This window comes from Lepisosteus platostomus, chromosome 7, assembly GCF_059453375.1.
Source record: "Lepisosteus platostomus isolate fLepPlt1 chromosome 7, fLepPlt1.hap1, whole genome shotgun sequence".
Classification (NCBI taxonomy): domain Eukaryota; kingdom Metazoa; phylum Chordata; class Actinopteri; order Semionotiformes; family Lepisosteidae; genus Lepisosteus; species Lepisosteus platostomus.
In genome coordinates, this window is record NC_142617.1 from 14,677,098 (window position 1) to 14,703,330 (window position 26,233).

The window sequence follows — 26,233 nt, forward strand, 5'->3', positions numbered from 1 at the left end:
TTGCACAAATTCTATTGAGCCTTTATAAAGCAAAACATTTTAATCATTGACGCTTTTATTGTTAGTATTTTTTTATGCCAGAAAAAAAGTAAAAACCCAAATTAAATTAAAATATGCTGCCAAGAGCATGAATACCTTGTAATCATTTGGGAAAACAAAAGCATTTCAACTAAAGCTCTCCATTTAACGTCGCCTGTTATGCACATGTATAGAATAAGAAATATAATCAGTAATAGAAATAAGAGAAACAAATGGTTAAAAAAACAATGGAGGGAAAATACCAAATAATTAATCAAATTGTTTTCACATCTGTATTAAACACTGCATCTTCATATTAAAGATAAAAAAGGTGATGGAAGCAGTACGACCAGCCTCTGGGCATTAATGACCTTGCCTCACCTCCATCTTGGTCTCACCTGTACCAGCTGGGGGCGGAGCCACAGATCGTTGGCACATTTGAAGGGTGGGGTCTCATGGGAAGTGTCCCCTCTTTATCACAATGCTTAGGTATAATATTGACAACACAGACTTCAAAAAGTCATTTATCTGAATTTTAAGTGTTCAATAAGAATTATAATAATTGGTTACACTTGCATAGTGCTTTTCTGGACACTCCACTCAAAGCGCTTTACAGGTAAAGGGGACTACCCTCCATCACCACCAATGTGCAGCATCCACCTGGATGATGCGACGGCAGTCATAGTGTGCCAGAACGCTCACCACACATCAGCTATCAGTGGGGAGAACACAGTAATGAAGCCAATTCATAGATGGTGATTAATAGGAGGCCATGATTGGTAAGGGCCAATGGGAAAGTTGGCCAGAATGCCAGGGTAACACCCCTACTCTTAGAGAAACGCCCTGGGATTTTTAATGACCACAGAGTTAGGACCTCGGTTTTACTTCTCATCCAAAAGACAGCGCCGTTTTACAGTATAGTGTCCCTGTCACTATAATGGAGCATTAAGACCCACATAGACCACAGGGTGAGCACCCCCTGCTGGCCCCACTAACACCTCTTCCAGCAGCAAACTTGGTTTTTCTCAGGAGGTCTCTCATCCAGATACTGACTAGACTCTCATCTGCTGAGCTTCAGTGGGCTGCCAGTTGTGAGTTGCAATATGGCTGCAAGATGTATGACTAGTAAATCTAGTGGTACTGCAGAATTATCTGGAAAAGTTAAGGTTTTAAGTGTGAAATAAAAGTTCCAATGCTTCTGCTCTTAGGTTCTATACTAATTTTACAACAGCTCTAAAACTGTAAAACCCTGTTGGGCACTTCATATTAAATTTGGAGATGCATTATGATAGAACAGGGGAATGAAGTCATAACTTCTGTACAACACTATTAAAAATTTGTCCTATGCAGTGGCAAAGATGAAACGCATCACTTTACCCCATGTTTAAAATAAAAACAGGTAGCATTTGCCAATGTTTCTTCACCTCAGGCCATTTAAGAAGTCATTTCAGTAGAACTAGAAATTCTCCACATAAAAAAAATGACATTGAACACATTTTCTTTAGTTCTTAATTGAATTAGGTACAAGAAATATCCTTGCCTTTGCTTTAAAGCCCTGTATTTTACTTTTGTTTTCCAGTTGGAATACCCATGTACAGGATTTCTGTGAATTCACTGCATTTAATTTTCTCTTGACTGAAATATTTTCCACGTGGCTTTCTGGAGGGGAAAAAAAACCCCTCTCACTTCTTACATTTTTGCCATTTTTTAACTAACGAGTCTTTAGGTAAAGCAATTCCCTTTCCCCCTCCCATCCCCAGCAGACTTTCCTGGGAAAGGCGGGAGAGTATTCTCAGGCTTTCTCTGAGAGAGGAAGTGACCTCTTCAGCAGCTCTCATACACCACAGCCTTTCTGCTCTTAACAGCTGGTTCCAATCCTCCGTTTCTATCCATCCCCCAATCCCTCATCCCGCAGCTCTACTGCCCTTTATCCCAGCTGGACCAACCACAAAAAAGCAGCTCTCTGACTAAACACAACCAAATAAATAAATGCTAACAGCAATATATACAGACTATACAACCTCACGCTCTCTCAGTCTGTTCTCAGGACAATAATAGGTCAACATGATCGTAAGTGTCTGTATTTAAGAAAATGTTCTCATACTTATACTAGGTTTGAATTGAGGAAAAAAAAAAGGAGTGGGTGGATAATAACATTATGTTTGACATCTGTGATGTTTTACATTATGATCTATTTATATAGCCTTCTGTGACCACATTATATTGGTCACAAGGAGCACATTAGTAATTTTGCTGACATGAATCGTTGTTTTCACGGTCCAAATCTCTGTTCACTGTGAAACAGATTATTCTGAGACTGGAAATTCTCAAAGGTTAAGATGGAATGATTTTTGAAACCTTGTGTTTTGTCTAAGACTGCAATACCATTAAAATGTTGCTGATTAAAGACTTATAACTTGAAATGATTCAAATGTGTTTTGGGGATTGGTTGTAAAGTCCTGGCTGAAAATAAAGTATGCTACAGCAGAGAAATGAGAAGGGTTATCATAACTGAGGGACAGGCATGAATGCAATTTTTTCATTCTAAATACAGCTGTAAAAAAAGACTGGTCCACAGCAGTATGCATGAAAATTATTTTAATATTTTCATCAAAAATGCACTCTTGGGCACCCTGTTATCACCTCTTTAGAATTGTCCAGTACTATTAGAGCAGGTATGAGGACATCAAACCTGAGTCACAATATTTAACCCCTAAAAACGCCAGGGTAGAACTCGATTTAAATTATACTGATTTTGGCACAAACAGTACTGCATAAGCTTAGTAAAACCAGCTTACGTTTTTTTTTTTACAATCTGAAATATCATGGTATCAATGCGATAGAGAGATTCAATATAATAAGCAAAGATGCAGGTAAATCTGCAAAATAAGCTTTAAATATACACAGTGTATATATATACTTTTATTTATACATATATTTATATAGAGATTTGTATTTAAAATAAAATACACATGCTTCCCAGAAGCTTTTAAATATTTGATGTCCTAGACATTGTACAATACATAAAAATAATAATTAATAATAATATGAATGGTACCGACAGAACAATGGCAGGCTGTTTAGTGTTCCCAGTGGACAAAGTATTCCAGCACCAGTGAGAAGCTGAGTCTCACTTCCAGAATGTCCATTAAGTCTGAGTGCTTCACAGGACAAATTCAAATAAAACTGTCCAGCAACCTTTGCTGAAACTATTTTCTGTTTCCACTGCGATCAGTGGAGTCCCAGCTGTAGTTGTTTTCTGAGACGATGATCCCTTAAAAAAAAAAAAATCCACCTGGCTCTTCCTGCCCTCATCCAGTTGGAGTTCAGGTGTTCAGATTTTTGTTTCTGGCCCTTCTGTCGCCAGAGGCTGAAATGAGTTCCGGATCCTGGCGGCCTCAGCAGCACACAGATGTCCAAAAGCTTTGTTGTACCACTCTGGCATTCTTCCTCTGAAAGAAGGAAAAGTCTAGACATCAGTTCCTAGGAGTTTTGAGAAGATGGGCTCCATCAGTTGTTTTCCATCGCTGCCTACACAGAATTCCTACAATCCCTTAAGGCTATATTCCTGGATCTAATTCTCTCTTAAACTATACAGCCCCATGATTACTTCTCACAACACAAAAATACATATCCTTACCCTTTCATTTAGTACAATATTGTTGCTCAACATTGTTTGTTTTCCTCATGTTCTATGACTTTTACAGACATGGAATCTGGATACGGCAGAAAGTTGTAGTCTGGGAGACACCTTTGGATACAGAGAGTTGCGTGTCTGAACTTTAAACAGCCTCTGTGCTTCACTATGTGATTTGTCCTAATATTATGTTCTCAGTGTTCAGTAGCGCCAGAGTAGTGTTCAGACTTTGAAAAAACCATCATCTGTGAATACCTTTTTTAATAACTATATGTAAACTATAAGTAAAATAACTACTTTACTTTTACAAATTAATACTATAATGAGAGGAATTAAAAAAGCAACAAATGCTGATGGTTACAATTTATCAGTGGAATTTTTAATGCCTCTGTATGCAAAATAATAACATATAATAATAAAATGCCTTTTATTTTTAATGTTCGGGCTATCCACTATAAAATGTAAATGATGAGGAAGTATAGAGTAGATCTTAACTTTATTAGTATTTTGAACATAAGAACACCAGAAAGGCTATAAACCTTTTGGCCAGTCTAGCTCATGTGGTTGTTAGTAGCTAATTGATCTGAGGATCCCATCCATTTCTTGAAATAAGCCAGAGTATATGCTTTGACAGCATAGCTGGGTACCTCATTACTGCTTCCCTTAAACCTTCAAGTAAAAAAATGCTTCCTGTTCTCAGTTTTCAGTGCATCCCCCTCCCAGAGTTGCTACTTGTTGCCTCTGGCTCATATTTTCCTGTAGATACTTCAAACTGATTCTGAATTTCCCTCGTTAATGGCAGCTATAGTACATGCTTCCAGCAAAGAACTAATGTAGGTGGTAGATTAAAAAAACAAATACATTCCTTAATGTTCTTTGTGATGCGATACCTCCTGTTTTCATATAGCAAGTAGTTGTTTTTAAATGATTGTATTGCTTAATGTTCACTGCTATAAAAAGAGACACTTTGCTCAAAAGCCACATGAATATGTGTACCAGATGGTAGGCCAAATATTTACTCACTTGAGGTCTATCCTGCAGATGTGTGTGAGTCTGGATTTTCCTGAACCACAAGGCTCCAGTAAGTACTGTGAGTCCATCACTATCGCTCTCACCCCTCCCATTGGCGGAGCTTCTTCATGGTCCACTGATACTGAAACCAGTGCGCATGTCCCCTTTGGCAAGTCCGTTCTCCAAGATCTGGACAGGAGCAACAGGCACAGTTACAGAGCTTTTCAAGATGCACACCTGAATGCTTTGGCAAAAAATAAGTGACAAATTCTTAAAAGACCCTCTTTCAGTTTATTCTGTACAAATTAGGGGTATTATATCAAGATTTTTGCAAGTATTAGTTTTCAAACCTATACCCGCTTTAGATATATACCTAGAATTGTGGTTGAGTTTAAATTTTACAAAACACTTTTTCAGATAACTGCAAATTTGATCTTAAAAGCTCTACACACTTATTTTCTATATTCTAGTCTAAACCATTGGTTTTAAATGACTTGAATGCCAGACTCACCTCAGCACTACAAAGTCTCTGCTTGGATGTGGTGGCATTCTGTTCAACACATACTGGTAGATTTCTGTCTGCTTGTCCAGAGTCTCCATCACTTTCCACTGCAGCAGGTCAATATCCCACAGGTGGCGCTCTCGCAGCACCCGGTTCAGCACCACTGAAGGAGGCGCTTCCACCTCCACTGACACCTTCCACCGCCGTAGGGGGTTGCCATCACCCACCTGGGGACATGGAGCCATTTTATATGTTGTTAGGCTGCTCTCTTTAACATCGTAGGGATCTAAATAATTACGTGCTTTGCTCATTAAATACATAAAGGAATGGAGGTGAAAGCAGAGGCCGGGTGGCAAACCCACCTTCTTATAGAACAGCTCGGTGTTGTCTGTGCTGGAACAGGACACCCAGTACTTGGACTTTTCCCTGGCCTCCTTCAGCAGGGACTGAATCAGATTCTCCACGTGAGTCTGGTAGGTGCCATCATCTTCCTCCGTCTGCTTGCACAGCTCCTCCAGCGTCAGGGCTTGGACATCTGCCTCCACATACGAGTTGCGGGATTGTGTCACCATTTCATGGGGGATCTGGAGAGGGGAGAAAAAAGCGCTACGTTCTTAAAAGCAGGAAGGGGGGGGGGGTTCTGACTCAACTTTTTCCTGGCCAATCTTTCACAAACTGTCTTTTTGACATGTCTTGCCCTTCCTCATCATAGTGCATTGCCTTCAGGAAAAAATTTCAGTCGCTCACCTCAAACAGCCGGTTGCACTCCAAGATCATGTGAGCCAGGCCCTGAGTTGCAGCCAGGTTTTCATTAAGGTCTTTCTGGTCTGGCCTCCCTGTTGCGTATTTTTTTTGCATGGCTCTGTTGTGGAGGGGAAAGGGAAACTGGAAATGAGGACTTGAGAAATGTCGCTGCCCTGGAGGTGAATTGGTAACAGGAAGAAAACCTCTCTCATGAATGTGTGTAGCATCCCTATGTGTCCTCTTTCAGAACACAGAACAAGGTGTGTAGGTTTAAATTTGACAAAATACAGACACAGTAATTAGTAGCTTAATTATAGAGGAGAGTTATTTGTACGCAGCATGCTCTCATAAAATTGTGCACACTTGAAATGTACTGGTACTTTACAGCAAAATGCCTTAATTTCCAAAGCTTTAAACATGAAACGGAACTGTACTGGAACAAGGGCACCAGTTCTGTATATGCTAAATCTTTATTACTTTTTTATTCTCAAGTAGACATAAAAGGAGCAGTTACTATACATTGAGAAAAGTATTCTTTAAGTAATGTGTACTGTAACTGTGGGGTGTCTATGCTCAGTCATTCAGTTAAGAAATTAGATTACTATTTAAATTTCTACCACAACCATATGGAAGCTAGAAGATGCTTAATGTGAAATTTGACGAGAAATAAAATACGTTTTGTGTGTTGAACCATATGTATGATTTGATCATTTTCTGTTTCGTATAATGTTAATAGAAAACAACCCTGTGCTATTTAGTAAAGAACTGTTAAGTAAGGGGTAACCCCAAGAAAAAGACCATACACAGTACAGCACATACAGTATACTGTAGTTACACAAGTACTGCATTGAGACAGTGGAAAGATACCTTGGTGACAGGTTATCCTTCTTGAGAATGTTGAGGTGGAACAATGAGGGTGCCAGACACACAGCGATGTTCATGGGAGTCATCTGGTTCTCCTCCACCGAGGTCACATCGCTAAGGAAACACAGCAGTGTCTGCAACACCTCCCTGTTCTCGTCCGACATGAGCATGATGGCTGCCTGCACAGCCTGAAGTCGCTGGTCTTTAGGAACGTCTTCAGGGGAAGAAAAAAATTACTGTAACAACCAGTAAGCGAAATTCAACATGCTTAGCATGCAAACACTGGAGCTTTAGTATATTATAGTACACCAGAACTATAGTATTGCACACCTTATTGTTTCACAATAATTTAATAGATCTGAGTATTCCATAAATCTTCAAATGTATGCGCTTAATATATAAAAGTATTGTCATCAATCTTACCCCAAAGGTAATGTAGTTGCAGTGACAATATTTCTGAGGTAAATTATTTCAGGAATACGTTATAATAAAACCTACAGTTAGCAGGGAACTGACATACCACTCCTTCATTCTAAAACCTTTGGTGAATGACAATATTGTGTCCTTTGAGGGAGACAGCTAGTTTGTTATTTTTGGTCACCATCTGGACAGATGTTAGAATGGATAAAATCATTTGACTCACTCAAGCATGCAAAGCCTTAGAGATACAAATACATGGGCTTCAGACCACACCAGAGGCACATAAAAAAAAGAGGCCGTTATAGTTAATCCCTTAATCTGCCCTTAAAATAGATCTTCCTTCAACAAAAACAGGCATTCATTTCAAAGCCGTGGGCTGTCTGTAACAATGTACCATAGATTATATTAAAACAAAGCAATTGGGTTCCACTGTGGAAAAATAATATATATCAAAGAGATGGTCAAGAGAATTCTAAATTAAACTTTGAAAAACTGTACAGGTATGTGCTTAACACAGGAGGCATTTTAGAATCCTAACAAGGGAATTATTGAGGCACTCTCTCTGTGACAGAAGGACCACTGTGACGTTGTTAAGGTGAGTCTTACATTGATAGATGTGGAGAAATGTCTCCCCCAGTTTGCTGGTGAGGAGGGGCTCAGGGAGATCTCTGAAGAACTGCTTCACCATGTCTGCCACATCGTAGGCTGACTGGTCCTCGTAGTTGACGTTGTCTGGGGAGCTCTCATTCATCTGCCTCAGGGCCTGTATCCGGGACTTCACTCCAGACTTCCGGAATAATCCCACCTTGAAAGAAAACCAGAAGGGAACAAGTAAAGGTTTATTCCATGCTGAAAGAAAAGGAAAAGAGAGGGAGCATGTTTCTGTTGTGGAGCTGCCACCCAGTAACTTTCAACCACCCAGGAAGTGGGTTAGACGTTAGAGCCACAAGCAGGCTGAGGCATCAGGCAGGCACTATGATCAATGACCAAAAAAACAACTCATTAGCGATTCTTTTATAATATGGTGAAAAACATTAACCAGAATTGAATGAACACTTCTGTGCGAAGCATGAGAATGGAAGCTTTGTTTATGTAAATACAACATTTCAAGGAGTCGGGCATGATTATGTCAGGAGAGTGAGATTATTTAAATTAGAATTTAAGGCTTGGTTAGTTAATACAGCTATGTTTTAAGTATTTAAATTGCTGCTGGATTCATGACAGTAAAGGATTTTTCTTGCAAGTGAATAAGTAGGACTGTACCTATACTGGTGTGACCATTTTCACTGCTGTACAGTCCTCGGAGGTAACACTGAACATAAAAAGGAGGCTCTTTAGATTCACTTAAAATATTACTGAATTTAATTTTTCAGCGTTAGGATTCTGCAGATGAACAACATCATACAAACTCTGTTGTATTTTAGTCTCATTCTTTCTTCCCCCTGTGATGCCATTATGTTATAGATTTGGCAGTACTTTTGTTTAAAGGGGAGCTACAGTCTCAATTTCTCGGACTGGTGATTAAATCTCGGTAACAAAATAATTTAATTGTTGGAATTGCAAAGTTTTACAAATTCAGAATTAAGCACAAAATCACGAACTTTGTGAAAGTGCTGGATGTTGTCACAAACTGCTGGTGTCGCCGTGGGTGAGAGCAAGAGTTTGCACAAATTGTGACTTAAAATCGGCCCTTCCTGCTCACTAGTCACTGTAACAACTAATTTAATGCAATGTACGAGTGAATAAGTACAGGTTGTGCATGCAGACATTTCACTGCAGTAATGTTCTAACATGATCTGAATGCAGAGTTAACAATTAAGTTGTATTTGTTGACAAAACCGTGTCAAAGTCAAAAGTAATATTTCTGTTGGATTAAAAGAGATGTATTCACAAGTCTGCATGTTAACAATGTAATAGGGCCAGTTCGCGTCACTGGACGTTTTGTTGCCTTATTTTGAATATCAGACAATGGTGGCAATATGCCGCTGTGCATACCTGTAAATTTAGTCTGTTTTGTGATGTAAATTGCAGGCTTTACACATTACTGTGTACATTTTACTTTCATTGTGGTTTGAAATGTACTGATCAATGCAGATTCTGTCTAAGCCCAAAGTATACAAATGGCTTTACAGTTCCCCCTTAACTGCCCAGCTTTCAATCTTGTCTGTATGGCCAGTGTCTTCTAAACATCTTGTTTCCATTCATAGACTTTAAAAGGAGCCCCAGTCTTTTTGAAAACGGAAAAAGCAGCAGGCTAGCTTTCATCCCCTCACAAGAGAGCGGATATGGGGTAATAATAACACAACAGGAATCAGTGTTACAAGCCAGTGTTTCATCATTGTAGAAAATGAGCCACACCATCAGCTGAAGTGCAATCATAATCTCTTTTTGATGAATGCCACATTCCAGAAAATAATCCAGAAAAATAAAGATATTTTTATTTGGATGGTTTGCAGGTTTTTCCTTTGATAATTATTACTTCATATTTCCATGACCAATTTGATAATGCTTCAGTGATTAAAATAAAATTGTGAAACAACTTAGTTATAGTGGCAAGCACTATACTCGGCATATTTGGAGAGGTTACAAAGTCCGAGATTTTAGTTTGGGAAATGTGGAATGACATGGCTATAAAACTGAAACCATTTAAACTTAAAAATATAAGTATAGTCAATTTGTATACTGTATATGATGTTTATATCATGTTTACTTGAGCGAGTTACACATGACATTTGCATATTGTACGTGTGTTTACTAGCAATGTGTAAATGTTTTTAGATAGTTAAAAGGTTTGTTGAAAGTCAGAGATGACCAGTAATGTGCACTACAACAATTTGATTTTGAATTTCTTTGAATGTGTTTTAATACATGCTTATCCATTAAATATGTTGCATTATTAATAAATATTCAGAACAGTATTTATAATTTAAAGGCGTTACGTTAATATTAATGGAAGATTACAAAAATGAATGGAATCTTTACTGTCGTGAATGATTAAAAACATACTTTGTTAAATGGGTCAATATAATTCTTAAAAGAAGCCAAAAGGAGAAACATTCAGCAGAAATAATATCAAATTTTGTTTTCAACAAAATGTGCAAAAGTAAAATGATGTGAACAAATTGTAATTATTCTTAGACAAATTAATGGTAATGTTTGAAATTCCCAATGTTTGAGAAATTTAAATACTGGAAAAATGTTTAAAGCTAAACTATGTGCAGTCAAAAACTGCTCTTTGGGTACAAAGGTTAGATTGCTCAAATAGCTGGCTTGCCTGATACACAAGTCACAGAGTTCATAGTTTCCTGAAAACCTACAAAAACAATTCCAATGATTGAGCCATGACTTGCAATGCAAATTCAATTACTGACAAGTTATGTACATGAAATCAAGAAATGGTGGGCTTATAAAGTAATAGAGCAGTCATGATACAACAGTTAAATAGACAAAAAAGTGCGTTCTTAGCTCATTTACCAGTGCTATACACAAAACATGCTCTTAGAATAACATATGGGACTGCCATCGCAATTCATAGTACCCAGGATAAAAGCACTGACCTGATCCAAACACTGGCTTCTCAAGTAGCGTAGTGCCTGCTGGACACTCTGTGGGAGGGGCTGCCCAGATCTCTGCACGTGAACTATCAAAGGAACGCCAAAGACGTTCTTGTCCTTGTAGTCTGGAACTTTCATCCTCTTCATAAACTTTGGCACAGACCTGAAAGTAATCAGGCACAAAACTTGTCTGAAACTATTGTTCCCTCTAGGTTTTTTTTAATGATGAACCACAAAAAAAAAACTACACTATTCCCCCATGTTTTATAGTTACAGGTCACAGAATTTTCATGCCTCTAGTATCTTACAAGTCTCAAAACAGGTAATAGATGCTAATGATTATTGAATAGGATGTACTCTGCAGTTGTCTCATGGCTGGGTGAATTCAAAACTGTTCCATTTACAGGTCATGAAGAAGCAGCACAAGATGGAGAAGGCAGAGATATCCTTCTATTTTTGCTGAACAACAGTAACCCCATGTAGCTGGCTGGGTGACTGCAGGACTAGATGCTCTGTTAGTTACTGGCCTCTGTTTGCTAATTAAACTTGCATGTTTTGTGCTTCGCCACTCAGACGTAGCTCGTTGATCCCTCATGAGATTTTGTTTCCCTTGCTAAGAAACTAGATGGCTAATATGTCCTGGGTCAGGGCTGTTCTAATTTTACAGTAAATTGCTTTAGAGATAATAGCTTTGGCATCTCAGAAAATGTTCTAGTTAAAAAAGGAAAACGCAGGCAGATGAAGAAAAGGGATTCTGTCAAACAGGATGTGAGAAATACAGAGAAAAATAACCGGCTGTCACAGGTCACAGAACAGCTCACTTCCTCCACTGGGAATTTTGATGTCAGTGATGTCTTCATTGCACATTTTCTGCTCAGTCAAGGAGAAAAGCTTGGTTCAACTTCCTAGAGATGTCTACGAGATGTCTGTTTTCACTTTTGTGCATATCCCAGCACCGTTATTGAAATTGGAAAACAGAGATGGCCAACAAAGATAGTGGGGCTGTGCCATTTTACAAGGTCAAATACATTTGTTATGAGGAGGAACTTAGTAAAGCTTGCAAGGAAGTGAAAGCAGTCAGAAGATTAAATTAGAATATGAATTTTAAAGCCTTTTACTGGAAATCAGTGTCTTGCCCTGCATCCTCTGTGTTTAGAATAAACCTGAGAAAAAATTGTGATTTTGTTTTTCTTCTGCGTGACAACTTTTAACATTCCATAACAGAGCTTGGACTGTGTTTAATCTGTACCGATCCAACTACTTAGTCTGTAATAGGCCCTGTCCAGGCATGGTCATTGATGACCACCCGTAAATGGTAGGGCTGTGGTTAAGGTAAATCAGTTCCCAGTTAGACCGTATATGTTTAAATTTAATCTTGAAAGAGGAGGTGTTGCCGTTCCGTGCTCACCAGGTCCAGCCATGCTTGTTTGACATGGAGTACTTCTCCATGATGGCCGTGAGGCGCAGGAGGGAGAACTTCTGCAGCAGGCTGAGCTGGCCAGCGGACTGGTTGGTGATCTGCAGAGAGGCCATGGAGTGACTCAGGCGAGTGGAGATCTGGAAGCTGGGCCACCGCAGCCTAAAGATGGGAGACAAAAGCGAGTATCTTTCATAAAATAGTTGCCACTATCACTGGGAAGGAAGCAAGACAGGCTTCTGAAGCAAGATAGGCCTCCTCTCATTGTATATATAATAAACATATAAATTGTGCTTAGCTTTCTCTTTGTTAAAATAAGCTTATTTCTATCAGACACCATGAAATTCTACGTGTGCAATATTTAAAAGCCATAGCTACTCCTGCCTCAAACAGGAATGACTTAAAATTATTTTTCTAAGCAATTTCAATATTTGTTTATATCCATACACTATTTTGTTTTTCCTCTTTACGTAATTTACTAGCAAGGATTCATTTTTCATACAAAAAGGTGCAAAAAGAGTATTGCAACATGCCTAATGAATACAGAGCAATATACTGTACTTGCTATACATCATGGAACTTTATAAACACATATTACTGCAAGACATGGTAGCCTTTTTCAGGTTAATCTGTTTTTCTCCTATTATCTTCAGAATAGCTAAACTTCATTATTACTATAGAACTGAGAAGAAGAGAAATGTACATTATAACTGAATTATATAACAATACCCTGAGGAGGAAAACTGCATCTGCAGACTCTTTTGTCTGAGCTGAAACCATGACAGCAGTTTTAGAAATAGATTCTACAGCTATTTACAGGTTCCAGTGAACTACAGTTAAAAAGTGTTTTTTGACGATTAAATTCACTAAAAACCCAATTAAGCCTATCCTTACTCTTACAGCTGATCTTTCTATTGCCTATCAATGTAGAATAAAAGCAAACTGTACAGCATCCTCTAAAATATTACTAAAAAGAGAATTAAATTCCTTTCCAAAGCCAAGGCACTCAAATACTATTAATATGATTAATTATTCCTTAGTGAATGCACAATATACCATCCTTTTGTTTTAGATGTTGCATAACACAAGCAAGCATTGCCATTGCTACAATATAAAACTTATTTCATATAAGTTACCCTTTTGCTCACTAAAAGGATAACTAGGAGGAGAATACACACCGATTCGGCCTGGTTAGTGATGCTCCCACACCAGAATCCCTCCTTTCCCTCATCCCAGTGGAGTCAGACTCATTGAGGGACATGCCATCCTTATCTCCGTCACTCGGGGTGGTCTGTCCCTCCAGAACAGAATTGCCCTCAAAGTCCAGGGTGATCTGACTGGAGGACTGCAGCCCTGATCCCTCGTGCTCTAGGTTGTCGCCTTGCATCTCTGGCAGGATGTTTTTGGACCAGTGGTCCACAATCTGCTGCAGCCCGTTGACGTGCTGCAGGATGTCGTCCAGATGGGGGAAGAGGTCCTCCTTCTCTAGGTCCATCAGGTCGCCTGTGCTGGCGTACAGGTGGGAGCCGGGCACATTGTCGTACACGCTGATCCGGCTTCCACGGGGGCAACACTGGGTGATGGGCCTGGGCTCTTTAGAGCTCTGGGGCTGCCTCTGGGCATCCAGGCAGATGCTACCTGTACGCCAGTTGACGGAGGCCCCAGCATCGGTGGGGGACAGGCTCTCAATGGACAGTGCTTTGGGGAAGGTGCCGGGCTTGTGGTCCTTAGGGATGTGCACCACCAGGTTCTCGTAAGAGCGGAACTCGTTCCTGCGGTTCTGCTCGGCCACCTTCTTCACCTGGGCCCCCGCGAAGATGTCCATGTCCTCCAGGTACATGCCACTGCGCTTGTGGGCGGCCCGGTGGGGCTTGCGCTCCTTCAGATTGGGGGTGCTGACGGCGCTGCCGCTCGTCTCCGAGTGGCCACTGCTCTCGCTGCTCGATTGGGAGGGGAAGCTGCCCCGGGGTTTTTCCAGGCCACCTAAGTCCCCGTTCACAATTTCAACGCAGTGCATAGTCTTTAGGGACTCGGGCTCCTGCTGCAGCACGGGGCCGCTAATCACCAGGACTTTCTTATTTTTCACAGATGTGCCTTTAGTTCTCAGCGTCTCCATCCGCCGCAGGAAGTCCTTGGCGCGGGTCCTGCTGTGCTTCCCATTCTTGGCGGAGAGCGGGGAGTAGTTGGTGATGTCTTTGGGGGCCTGCGGGAGAGCCGGGGAGGTGGAGTCGGGCATGGCGGTGACGTCCGCGCAGTTCCGCCTCGCGCCTTCCCGCTCCTCGGCGACCAGGCCTCTGGTGCCGGCCAGGCTCCGGCCCTCACCGCCCCCGCTGCTCTCGCTGTGCAGGGACGAGACCTCGGGCTCGCTCAGGTCCGTCAGCACACTCTCGCTGCTGGTCGTGTTCTTCAGGGGCTCACCCCCCGCTGGGGCCTGGCTGTCCGCGCGGCCCAGAAAAGAGTCAATGTCCTCCAGCCGCGACCACCGCCTGCTGCTCCACTCGAAAGTCCATTTGTCACTGATTGCAAATAAGTCTTCTTCATCGGAGTCTTCGCTCTAGGGGGAAAGCAGAGAAAATGAACTGGAACCGCTCACAGTATACCGATACATGTCTTAGACATTATTAGTCAAATATATATATAAGAAACATACTTCCATTACATGATTTTTTTCTCAATGATCCATATACATTCTCCCTTGTCCTCTCAATCAATAAAGGTTCATCAATTTTCAAAAACCTCTCTTGATGAGGGATTTTTATAAATTTCCCTGGTGTTTTTTTTTTTACCTAAGCCAAAGGAAAATACACATTATACTACTCCACAGCATATTTCATTTGTTTTGAATTAAATGGGGAAAAAAAAACCTGCAATGAAATCAATTACAAATATGCATTCACAATCAATTTAGAAAACTTTAGGACTAAGAAAAAATTGCCAACACTATCCGAATGTTTTTGGTGTTTCATTAGAAATTGTTATTCCAAGTTTAAAAAAATATATTCTTTCCCCACTTGTGCAACTTTGACAATGAATATTGTGATGTACTGTAAGTGGAAACTATGTGGAAATCCATTTTAAAGAGAACATTGTTGGTGCGGAAGCTAATAACTACCAAATTGGCTATATGGGCTAAAAGGCCATATCTTTTATGCAACTTTTCATTTGTTCCAATGCATTTTTACTATTCAGAGTGTCCAAACAAATTTTATACACTACACAATACACAATACAATACACGATTTGTCATTTTATCATGTCATGTTTGTCATGCTGTCATTATCTATTCAGAAGTGCAACAGTGTGGTATATAAAGTCTACTGAAGGAAAACAAATTAGTAGGACAGGTCAGGCTCATCAGGCAATGCTGAGTCCTGCAAAACAGAGGCCTTGTGCTGAGAGCAGGCAAAGACTGCTTAAAATAAACCCACTCCACTTCATTTAAGTAATCCTGAAAGGCATTATTATTTTAAAAGAATACACTGCAATACAATGTACAATATGCCAGGTTTGGATGCTACAACTTCTTAAATTACCTCTTAATTGAATTAAGAAGTAATTGTTAGGCAATTTCATTGTTGTAGCATTCAGCTATTGGGAAAGGAATAGTTTAGGAAGAGATTCTGGAGAAAACTAGTATGCAAAAATAACTATATCCCAATTGTACTGATAAACCAAAAGGTAAGAAACCACAAAAGTCACAAAAAGTTCACATCATCAATGTGAAACTACAGAAATGTTTTAATTAATTTTAATCTGCACATGGATTTTAAATTTCACTATGCTCTTTACACTAGAAAGAGTTTGTGATGCAATTATGAATCCATTTAATTGAATTTTTTTTTTTCTGCAAACTGTTAACTTTGGTAAAAATCAATGATATTGAACCTTAGGGAATTTAACATCGTTCTTACACAAAAACAAATGGACAATAATTCCACAATGCCTGACAAACAAGTCAAGTACATCTACAGTAAAAATTAATACTGCTAAAGTTTTTACAATCAACAGAAAAAAATAGCACTTACTTTCTTCTTGGGAAGGTTCACGTCAAGTTTCATAGAGGCACACTTATTCAATGTGTTCAGCCTCCTGAAAGGGAGAAACGGAACCCAACTCAGCCATATGATCTCCTCGTGGATTAAACCATAGTTGATTGAAATTCAGCAGACCAAAGCAGTCCACCCTGAATCAGCCTGATCTCCCAAGCACTAAAGAGCATTTCAAACTCAGGGCAACCTGTGTCCAGGAGTAAGCAGAAGCCTAGTCTAATATAGACAGACCAGATCCCCCCTCACTAAAACACCTAATTAAGCTAAGAACCTAAATAGAGGGATTTTGTTTTCTCTATAGTGACTTCCACCTAACTCACTGGGACTTGTCGACTGCTGAAGCCCAAGATAGTGGCACATGATTCTGTACAGTAGCCATGTCCCTAAGTAACTGTATCCACTGTCAGACTCCGTTGCTCCACAGAGTGACAATGTGTTTTTCCACAGGCCCACAAAAACAGGAGAGCTAATCATCCCCTCCTCCCTTTGATGTCATCACTTCAGCACTTAACATTCTAGTCAGTCTGAGTTACATTCAGGCATGGGAGGTGCGGGGGGCAGTTTGAATTTATTTACACAACACATTAATACAGCTGCACTTTAGGTTTTCAGATGAGTACGAAAAAACATACAGTGTGATCATTCTAACCCTGGTCCTTGATAGTCCCTACTGTTACCATGAATAAATAAGAAAACAAGAGAACAAGCACATTTCCAAGTAAAAATAATATAAGCGACAAAAGCCAAAGCAATCTCTTTCATGTAAAGAGATTTTAAACATGCAGCATTAGCATTTGTTGCGTTTTTAATGCCTCCAAGTTAAGCACAAATCTTTACCATCCTGCAATTGATTGCCTCACTGGATTTAAGATGGTTCCAGCTAAAGACCTAAAGCTCTTCAAATTATTTCCCCCACAAATGTTACTAAAATCTATGCCAAGAGATGTGAAATTAGAACTAGCAGTAACGTGCACTTTAAATAGTTATCAAAACAATTCAAAAGAAAAGCATGAGAAAGGACCATACTAGGGGGAGGGGCTGACATTCCAAATGAATTATATATAAGAAAACAAAGTTATGCTTCACAAAGAGAAGCTGGCTTGTCTGTGGTGTCATAATTACCTTTTTTCGTGACTCTTTGTGCTATTTTCAATGAAGTATAGGCCATTTATTCTTTGACAACAAAGGCTGCAAAAGCCCCTAATACTGTAATTACTTCACGCAACCTCAAGTACTCCCCACCCCGTGCCAGAACCTGCTGCAAATCTTCAAGGCCCAGGTACAGTGTGGACATTTAGGGGGTGTGTGCTCATTCAGCACACAGACATCTGTTAGCCATGACTGACAAGCGCATGACCCCCCGAGGCACAGAAACCTTTGAGTATCCGATAACGATACAAAGTAAATCATCAAACATCAAAGTGAAAGTGGGTGACCGTGACATTACTGTATCAGCCACTCATGTGTTTGCGTGAAGGGGGGAGTCACATTGCACTTCTGATGGAAAGAAGCCCTTTGAGGGGGGCTGTTCCCGCACAGAGTACAGACAAAGCTGGAATGGGAGAATTTACTGGCCCGCAGTGTTTCCCACCAAGCCAGTTCTGAATGTAGATCAGTTGGTTAAGAGTTGTTTCGAGCCACAGTATCTTAAGTTATCCATGAACCCCCTCCCCCTTACCCCTTCCCACCCCCATCACTGTCTCCATAACAACCTCCAGGAGGTGAAGTGCTGTTCTCCATTCTTTTGAGTGTCTAACTGTCACTTCAAACCATTTCAAAACAACAGCAAAAATGGGACAATAAAGAAAAGCGAGCAACATTTTTAGCCCATTTCTCTAAGGGATCATATCCATTTGGAAAATAAATCAAATAAGAAGGTACGATTTACCCCTGCAGTGTCTACATAAGAAAACAGCACATACAGTAAACCGTGTGGAAAAGTCTTTTACAAATAAACCAATCCATTCAAATATGATCAAATTACGTTGAATTATCTGATGTTTTGCGTTAAATTAGAGGTTTTCTTATTACTTTTGTTAGGTTAATTCTGTAGATAATATTCAGTCTCAGTTGTGGTATTAAAAAGGACTCTAAAATATGCTATTTGCCACACTTCGGGGCTATATTGCAATAGGGAAGAAGAGAAGGCAATGTCACATGGCTCATCAATTTACATTCTGGCTCAAAGGCAATATCATATAATGTTAAAGAAATGATCCACAGTGTTTACATAAATATGGTATATTAATGCAATAAAATTCTTTTATCAGAAAATACTTAGTTCCTTGAATCAATTGTTTTACTAATCACTTAAATTACGATTCTCATGGAAAATCATTTATAGGCTTATTTATAGACTTTCATCTTTATGAACATCAGTGCATTTAAGAGAAACAAAACTGATATACCTTTCTGATATAGTCAATCTTTAAAACTAAAAACTAAGTCCAGTGTCACACTTCATAGCATAAAACAATTATCACTTTACAGCAATTAACATTCATTTACAACAAGTAACAGTCATGAATCTAGGGCTTTTGAATAGAACACACGTAAAATTCAAAGAAGCTATAGTTAAAGCCCCATCATCTACATGAACTTACGAAGCCTATAACCCTAGATTGGTACATACCGGCAAAGAGGTTCGACAAGATCTTTGTCAAGAAAATCATGATCCTTCTTCACAGCAGATATGTCAATGGGAAACTGAGAGTCTGAAAGAAGAAATGGGTACAACTGTGTTTGATTTTTTTTACGACTCACAAGCAAAACCGACTGGCAACTAACACATTTGACCTTCGCAGCATTCAGGGAGGGGGCTGATTGTCTTTCATGTGCAGGGTCAAAACCCCAGTATGCAGTCTATAAAGGTCTTCTAGTATACTGGTGCCGACCCACAGAAGGATTGCTCTGAAACCTTGTGTGTGCGAAAGAATTCATTAACAAACCCGAACAAAGGTCTTTAACTGTAGAAACCAAATAAGACAAATGAATGAGACTTAAACCGTACAATTATTTATACATGGGGACTTGTACACTAAAATAAAGAACTTAATTAGATATTATTTCCTTGACCGTTTCACTTTGTTGGCTTCGCCAGTTTTAACAGAGGCCCAGGTGATGCTGACATACTGTACACACTGGAGTAGCACAAAACCAAAAACCAAAGTGTGAGACAAGGTTTTGTGCTGTGAAATGTTGAAGTTTTTTTTTAGGGGATTAGAAGGGAAATCTTTTGTTTACACCTCAAGTATACACTTCCCCAATGAATATGCTTGCAAATGAGATTTCCAGCAGGGCTCAGCCAAAGAATCAGGCACTTAAGAGAAACTGTGTAACTCACAAATTCAAAGTAATTCTTTGTGGGATTTTTATATTCCCAAAGTCCAGCACTCCATTTTCCTAGTTACTTCCAAGAACTGTTAGAATAGCAACTTGTGCCCATAGGGATTTTAATGAGGAGTGGCAAGACTGCGTAAAATACCCACTTCAGAATTGTAGTTCTATTACTGTATATCACATTACTCTGTGCTTATGTAACAGGTAAGGCTAGATCTGGGCCTCCTAAAACTAACATTACTTTTGGCTTTACTTGATATGATGAACATTTTCTTCTAGACAAACCCAGTGCCTGGAGCTAAGGAAACATGAAGAAAAGCTTTTAAAATAGCAAATGTTATGACCCAGATGGGCGGCTGGACTAATTTTACTATACCTTTGCGACTATTAAAGGCGAATTGAGAAGATTAATTAACAATAATTAATTCTTAACACTTATGTAGTACTTTTCTGGAAACTCCACTCAAAGTGCTTTAAAGGTAATGGGGACCCCTCTCCAGCCCCCACTTGGATGATGCAATGTCAGCCAAAGTGCGCCAGTACTCTAACCACAGATCAGTTATCAGTGGGGAGGAAAGTAGAGTGATGAAGCTTGTTCACTGATGGGGATTATTACGAGGCCATGATTGGTAAAGGCCAGGGGGAAATTTGTCCAGGACACCAGGGTTAAAACCCCTGGTCTTTTTGAGAAACGCCCTAAGATTTATGACCACGAAGAGTCATGACCTCAGTTTTACGTCTCATCCGAAGGACGGCACCTTTTTACAGTATAGTGTCCCCATCATTATACTGGGGCTTTAGAACCCACACAGACTGCAGTGTGAGCACCCCTACTAGTCCCCCCAGTGGGAAAGGTAACACCCCTTCCAGCAGGATCCTTAGTCTTTACCAGGAGGTCTCCTATCCAGGTACTGGCCAGGCTCACACCTGCTGAGCTTCGGTGCATTCCCAGATTTGAACTGCAGGGTGACATACTGTAGCTGCTGGCACTTTAAAAGGTTAAAAGGTGTTTTTAAAAGATTAAAAGGTATTTTCAGAAAGTGTGAATGTAAATCCTAGTAATTTTAATACAAGCATAAAGAATTTGAATTTCTTTAAAGGTGCTCATTTCCCTGTCAGGATTAGGCCTAGATAAATAAGAATGTCTGCCCGTCAGTTCCAGTTTTCAAAACCCAGTACTTGATAGCAGGTTTCCATTAATGACAAGGAAGATGCTTACAGCAAACAGAAACCTGCCATCATAAACAGTAAATGGGTTTGCATGAGGCAGGGTGTGTCGAAGATGGATTTAGTCTGGGGTTTAGTTTGAATCTGCTTGCTCACAGAGGAATGTGCAGAATGATCCCTTGCACATTGATAGCTATGCTTTTGCAGCAATGTCTCAACCATGGTATGAAAAGGTTTATCTGCAGGAAAAAACAAATCTATGCTCCAGTGACTGCAGTTATCAAACATTTCTCAGACTCAAAGGTAATAGAGGTGATAATACAGTAGGTTTATGGATGACAGTAGGTACTGCATTTGACATTACCCAGGCAAACAAATTAACTCATCTTTCATAATCCTCAGTGGAGACCTTGAAGTGTGAATGAAATATTTTTAAAAAGAAGATGCTTTTCCCATGACCCTTATTTTAACTACACAGGCCATGTTTGGATAGTAACTCAAGCTGGGAAATATCCAGACAGAATTTACCACTCCACTTTAGAAGGAGTTGAAAGGAGGACCATGTTTCATGCAGTGAGCTTGAAGACAGCTGTGTAAATGAATCCTTTCATGGTACACCAATGATAATTTCATTGTATCAGGAAGAGAAGAGCCAAACAGATTCTCCGTAATCAAATTGAAATAAGATTAAATCTCACAGTATCCAGGTCAACTGTCAATGAATGAGCTACAGTGAATAACTGCCATAAGAAACTAAACCATTAAGGCTATTCTGCTGTGGTGCAGCTACAGAAGCATACTTTCTACCTCCTCATTAAATAAGCAACACAAGCTCAAAATTGCTAACAACAAAAAAAATACATTTCATATAAATCTGGAAACTTAAATCCCCTTATCAGTATTTTTAGTTACACTAATGTGTTTAGTTATTTAAGAGTTACACTTGATATTTCTGTCTATATTAGAAGAATTTAAATACAAATATGAATTACCTTCATAAAGCTGAGCATATTGAGGAAATCCTGCTGCCCGTAACCAGTCACATGCCTCCTTCGCTTCGATCTCTGAAACATAACCAGAACAAGTGAGTTGTGTGGCTCAGATCGATCTTTGATAAATAAAATTATACGGCAAAAGATTTATAGTGATTTATAGTGTTCTTTCTTGAGATTCTTGTTAAGCACACATTTTGTAAACTAACATAGCACTGGAACATTTAGGGTTTGCCATGTAAAGGGTTTTTAACTGAAAGGGGGCAACCATAAGGAAAATACACAACAAAAAAATGAGGACTACCAAACACCCAACGAATAGATTTGGGTAATGGAGCAAAACTCGAGAACTTGCAAGAAACTGTGAATGAAATGAAGAGAAGTTGGCTCGTATTTCGTCAGGTTTTCAATGCCAGACTCCTTGTTTTTTCTCGTTTACAGGTCGCATGGTGGTCAGCACCTCTTTCTCACAGCTGCAGGGTCCTGGGTTTGATTCTAGCTTGGCGTACCTGTCTGCACGGCCTTTGTGTGCTGTCCCTGTGTTCATGTGGGTGTTTAGTGGGAACTGCAGCTTTTTCCTGTTGCCCAAGATGAGCAGATTAGATTTCACTAGCTATTTTAAGCTGCAGGTAAATTTCTAGGTGGGGGATTTCAAACTTGGAACGCTTCTTCACAGTACAAATAGACTATAGACAGAACCAAATTAGCACAACAAGCTGAATGCTGCCATCTCATTTTTGTTCTTCTGATTTGATATTTCAGAGGTGAATATTCTCATATAATAACTAAAAGGTTGCACCCTGCCTTGCGCCCATTGCTTTCCAGGATAAGCTCCTGCTCCCCACGACCCTGAACTGGATGAAGAGGTTAGAAAATGGATGGATGTTTATGTTTCTGCTAGTATCCTACTCAAAGATGTTCTTCCCAAGTTCTTCTGACGATAACAGAAACAACGTTTGATTAATTACTTAAATCTATGTTTGGACATACTGTACTTAACTTTTAACATCACTGTGGTCATTACATAACAACACTGCTGTCTGGCTTAAAATCTGCAGACCCAAGTAAAATAAAACTGGAGTGAAAATGAATATCCCACATGGGTTTTATAAAATAAATAAATTCTATCAAGCAATCATGTTACATTTATATTTAACATTTAATTAATGCAGACACCAACAGTCAACTTTAGAATCTCTTAGATTAAAGCCCAGTAAATACTCCTGACCTCCTCATATCCTTGGCATAGAACATAGTTAAAATACAATTAAGGAATTTATGAAGACAGATTACATAACATTAGATAAAGGGGATTAGAAGGAACACGCAGCTGAGAAACAAGGTGTACTCAGTTGCACAATTGTCAAGGGACAGGAATCCCATTGCAGTAACTTACAAGTTACAGCAGACTGTACAGACACAATGCAATTGTTTCACACACATTTAAAATATGAGATGATCCTACACGTACACGAGATGATCAGCTCTATAAAAGCTAATTGTAAACAAATATTAAAAATAATTTAAAATATATTTTAAAATTACCATTTGAATGTCACCACTTATGGTGTTAAATGTACTCAAGAATGTGAACTACCTGGGGAAGTATTCAAAGAGTGAGAGAGAATGCAATGTTTTACTAAACAAAGCATGGGACTTAACAGTCCAGAAAATGTTTAAATGTTATTATGCCAGTGATTCTGAGACAATTAAGTTAGAAAAGGGGTCAATTTGGGAACAAAAGCACATGGAAACTCCAAAATACCCAAGATTGGAGCACAACCCAAAGGAAGCAGAAGGCTTTAAATACCCTGGACAAAACAAACTAAGGACCCACTTTTTTCCCAGTACCATTCTGTTTAAAGTCACTTTACAGCTGGACTGATTAGTGCCCGGCAGAGGTGACCCAGTGGTCAGGGTCGTGCTCTGACTCAAATTAACCATTGCTGGTAACTCTGAATCCGCCTCTCCTGGCTCCAGCCTCTGTGATCACAAGGCTCCTCTGCCACTTAACCAGAAAAGGAAACAGGCAATTTAGCCTTTTTCTGTCTGGTCATTTAATGGTAATAGTTTGCATACAATGTTAGGGCTATTCCAGGCCACAGTGCACCAGAAGCACTCTGGGATCAGGAGGGATAGTTGCCCAGTCATTTGAGAACCAGTGCTGGATCATTGGTCAAGTTATTGCAGCTTTATTGCATAAATGACAAGACAGCAAAACAATGTGTCCTTCTCTTACACTTTCTTTATGACCGCATTTCCTTTCTGAAGTGAAAAGGCAATGTGAAATGTACCCTAAACTGTAGTTAACCTTTAACACTGTGCAAATCACTTTACCTTTGTGCTTTGCAAAAGAGGGGTCTCTTTGATAAGCACTATAAGATGCACATCTTAATAACATCTAATGCTTAGTTACAGTTTTCTAATATTTTTAAACACCTCTTATGTGAGTATTTGTACTGCACACAAGATATTCAATGAACAGTAATAAATTAAATACAAAATTAAAGCACAAAAAATATTAACACCTATTATCAACAAAAGCAAATGCTCTATGAGATTCACATTTTTCTGCATGCACTAACATAATCAGTGTTACACAGCACAAAGACAATTTGGTAATGTTCAGAAAAAAAGACATACCCAAGCAATTGTCTGTAGAGTATTTCAATCCTGTTCACTAGTTCACTCCTAAAAGCACCTCAATGTGAGAGGGCAAAAGATCCCACTTGAATCTGAATCAGCACAGAGACAAATCTCACATGAAGAGACAGAAGTCTTGTGTGGGCTTTAGATCCTTTGCATTGCAACTTCTGTCATGCTGGTCACAGAAAGGAAAGCCTAACCTTTAAGTAATCACTCTTGGTACTGTATGGGAGAGGTGCATTCTGTGACGTGTCAAGGTGACCACATTATTGCTAGTCGTGGTGCAGACTGTGGAAAGTATTTAAACCTGGAGTACAGGAACACAGCAAGAAAACAGCCCCTAACCCCACCTCCCAACACAACATTCGGCAAAGAAACTGACAGGGGTAATGGATGAGACACAAAGCAGACATCCTACTGGCCACCTGTGTTTCTTTATCCCACACACGAAAAGGTGAGAAACAGCAGAGCAACAACAATAACAGCATTCACCAATTACCTTTTAAACTAATCAGCTTGGCTCAACTATCAAGTCAAAGCACAGACTTTTTTTTTGCTAGCGACTGCCTAATCTTTAAAAGAAGTCATTGATTAATTTAGCTTGCAAAGTAAATTACAACAATTTCACTTGCCTTTGCCTCCCCCCTGTTTCCCCCACCCGCACCCCCAAATCAAAGCTTTCTCCAAAGTGACAGGACATTTTGATTAACAGGCAAGCCAGCAAAGCAATTAACACCTGAGAACGTCTCACCTGCCTCTCTGACAGAAGAAAATACTTCAGATACTCAAGCTGGAGCACTACCTGTGTTATCTGCAGTTTAGGATTTCCCGTCCAGTTGGCCAAGACCCTGATTCTCTGTGAGTCTCTATTGTTCCTCATCATCCCTGCCCCACAGCGGGAATGCCGTCAGCATCCGTGCTGTATGACAGTTGCAGGTGTTACTTTGTGGAGCATGAAATGTGAGCTGGGAATTCCTATGCATTTTACATTCTGTAACGCAATACAGAGTCTTTTGTACAGTACGCTTTTCTGAAGAAAGAGTGTGCTGGTATATGATGCCAGGAGGAGTCTAGTTCTTGTAGAAGGTGTACGTGTAGGATTCCACTACCACAAAGACAAGACAGTACAGTACAGCCCTTAATAACATACCTTAGGATTAACAGTGTTGTAATAATGAATGTAAGACATCCCTACTCTTATGACTGACACCTTCCTTTCCTTTTATAATTCAATTCAAGTTATGAAATCGGTGTTACGTAATTAATGCTTAATGCATTCTGACTGAAGATCTGAAGCAACCAAAGGAGACACTTCTGACAGCTGTACGTAGGCAGTCTGTCTGGCTTGTTTTTGAATACACATGGTTCTACTGCTCAAAGGCGAAAAGGAGTATTGGCCGCATAGTAGCTTTAAAAGGCAATTTCACATTCCCTTACTTTCAGTGTTTTATGTTTTTTGGAAAAAATCCAATATTACCCATGACTTAAAACTTGAAAACTGCATGAAACGTTTTTTCATTTTCAGAATATTTTTCTGAAATATACATATCTGTAGCATTTTCTAAATAGAACTTAATTTATAATAATAATACACTTTATTTTATATAGCACCTTTAAAGGTGGCTTCTCAAAGCACTTTACAGGATGACAACAACAATAAATAAGAAGAATCCATAAGATAAAACACAATTACAATATATAGAGGAGACCGTGGATGGTGGTACTAAGAAAAGCATTTTTTTTTAAGGAGTTTAGAGAAGGTGACTCTCTGATATCCTTGGGGAGAGAGTTCCAGAGCTTGGGGGCATAACAGGAGAAGGTCCTGTCACCCATACAATAGAAATATTTAACAATATTATAGAAATATCAGCTT

General features: G+C 39.5%; 1 protein-coding gene across 3 annotated transcripts in view; it reads right to left on the minus strand.

Annotated features, from left to right (window-relative positions):
* Window positions 1-2,601: 2,601 nt before the first annotated feature.
* The window catches only part of LOC148658357 (stAR-related lipid transfer protein 13-like), a 129,675-nt gene continuing 106,043 nt past the window's right edge, over window positions 2,602-26,233 (minus strand). For all 3 annotated transcript variants that reach the window (XM_088639426.1, XM_088639428.1, XM_088639427.1), the window contains 13 exons: window positions 21,715-21,786; window positions 18,849-18,930; window positions 16,193-16,256; window positions 13,346-14,721; window positions 12,159-12,329; window positions 10,754-10,913; window positions 7,803-8,001; window positions 6,780-6,990; window positions 5,916-6,030; window positions 5,531-5,752; window positions 5,178-5,395; window positions 4,679-4,855; window positions 2,602-3,470 (listed from right to left, as the gene is read on the minus strand). In XM_088639426.1, coding sequence (XP_088495552.1) covers window positions 3,353-3,470; window positions 4,679-4,855; window positions 5,178-5,395; window positions 5,531-5,752; window positions 5,916-6,030; window positions 6,780-6,990; window positions 7,803-8,001; window positions 10,754-10,913; window positions 12,159-12,329; window positions 13,346-14,721; window positions 16,193-16,256; window positions 18,849-18,930; window positions 21,715-21,786 — 3,185 coding nt within the window. In that variant the 3' untranslated portion in view covers window positions 2,602-3,352. The remainder of the gene's footprint in view (window positions 3,471-4,678; window positions 4,856-5,177; window positions 5,396-5,530; window positions 5,753-5,915; window positions 6,031-6,779; window positions 6,991-7,802; window positions 8,002-10,753; window positions 10,914-12,158; window positions 12,330-13,345; window positions 14,722-16,192; window positions 16,257-18,848; window positions 18,931-21,714; window positions 21,787-26,233) is intronic.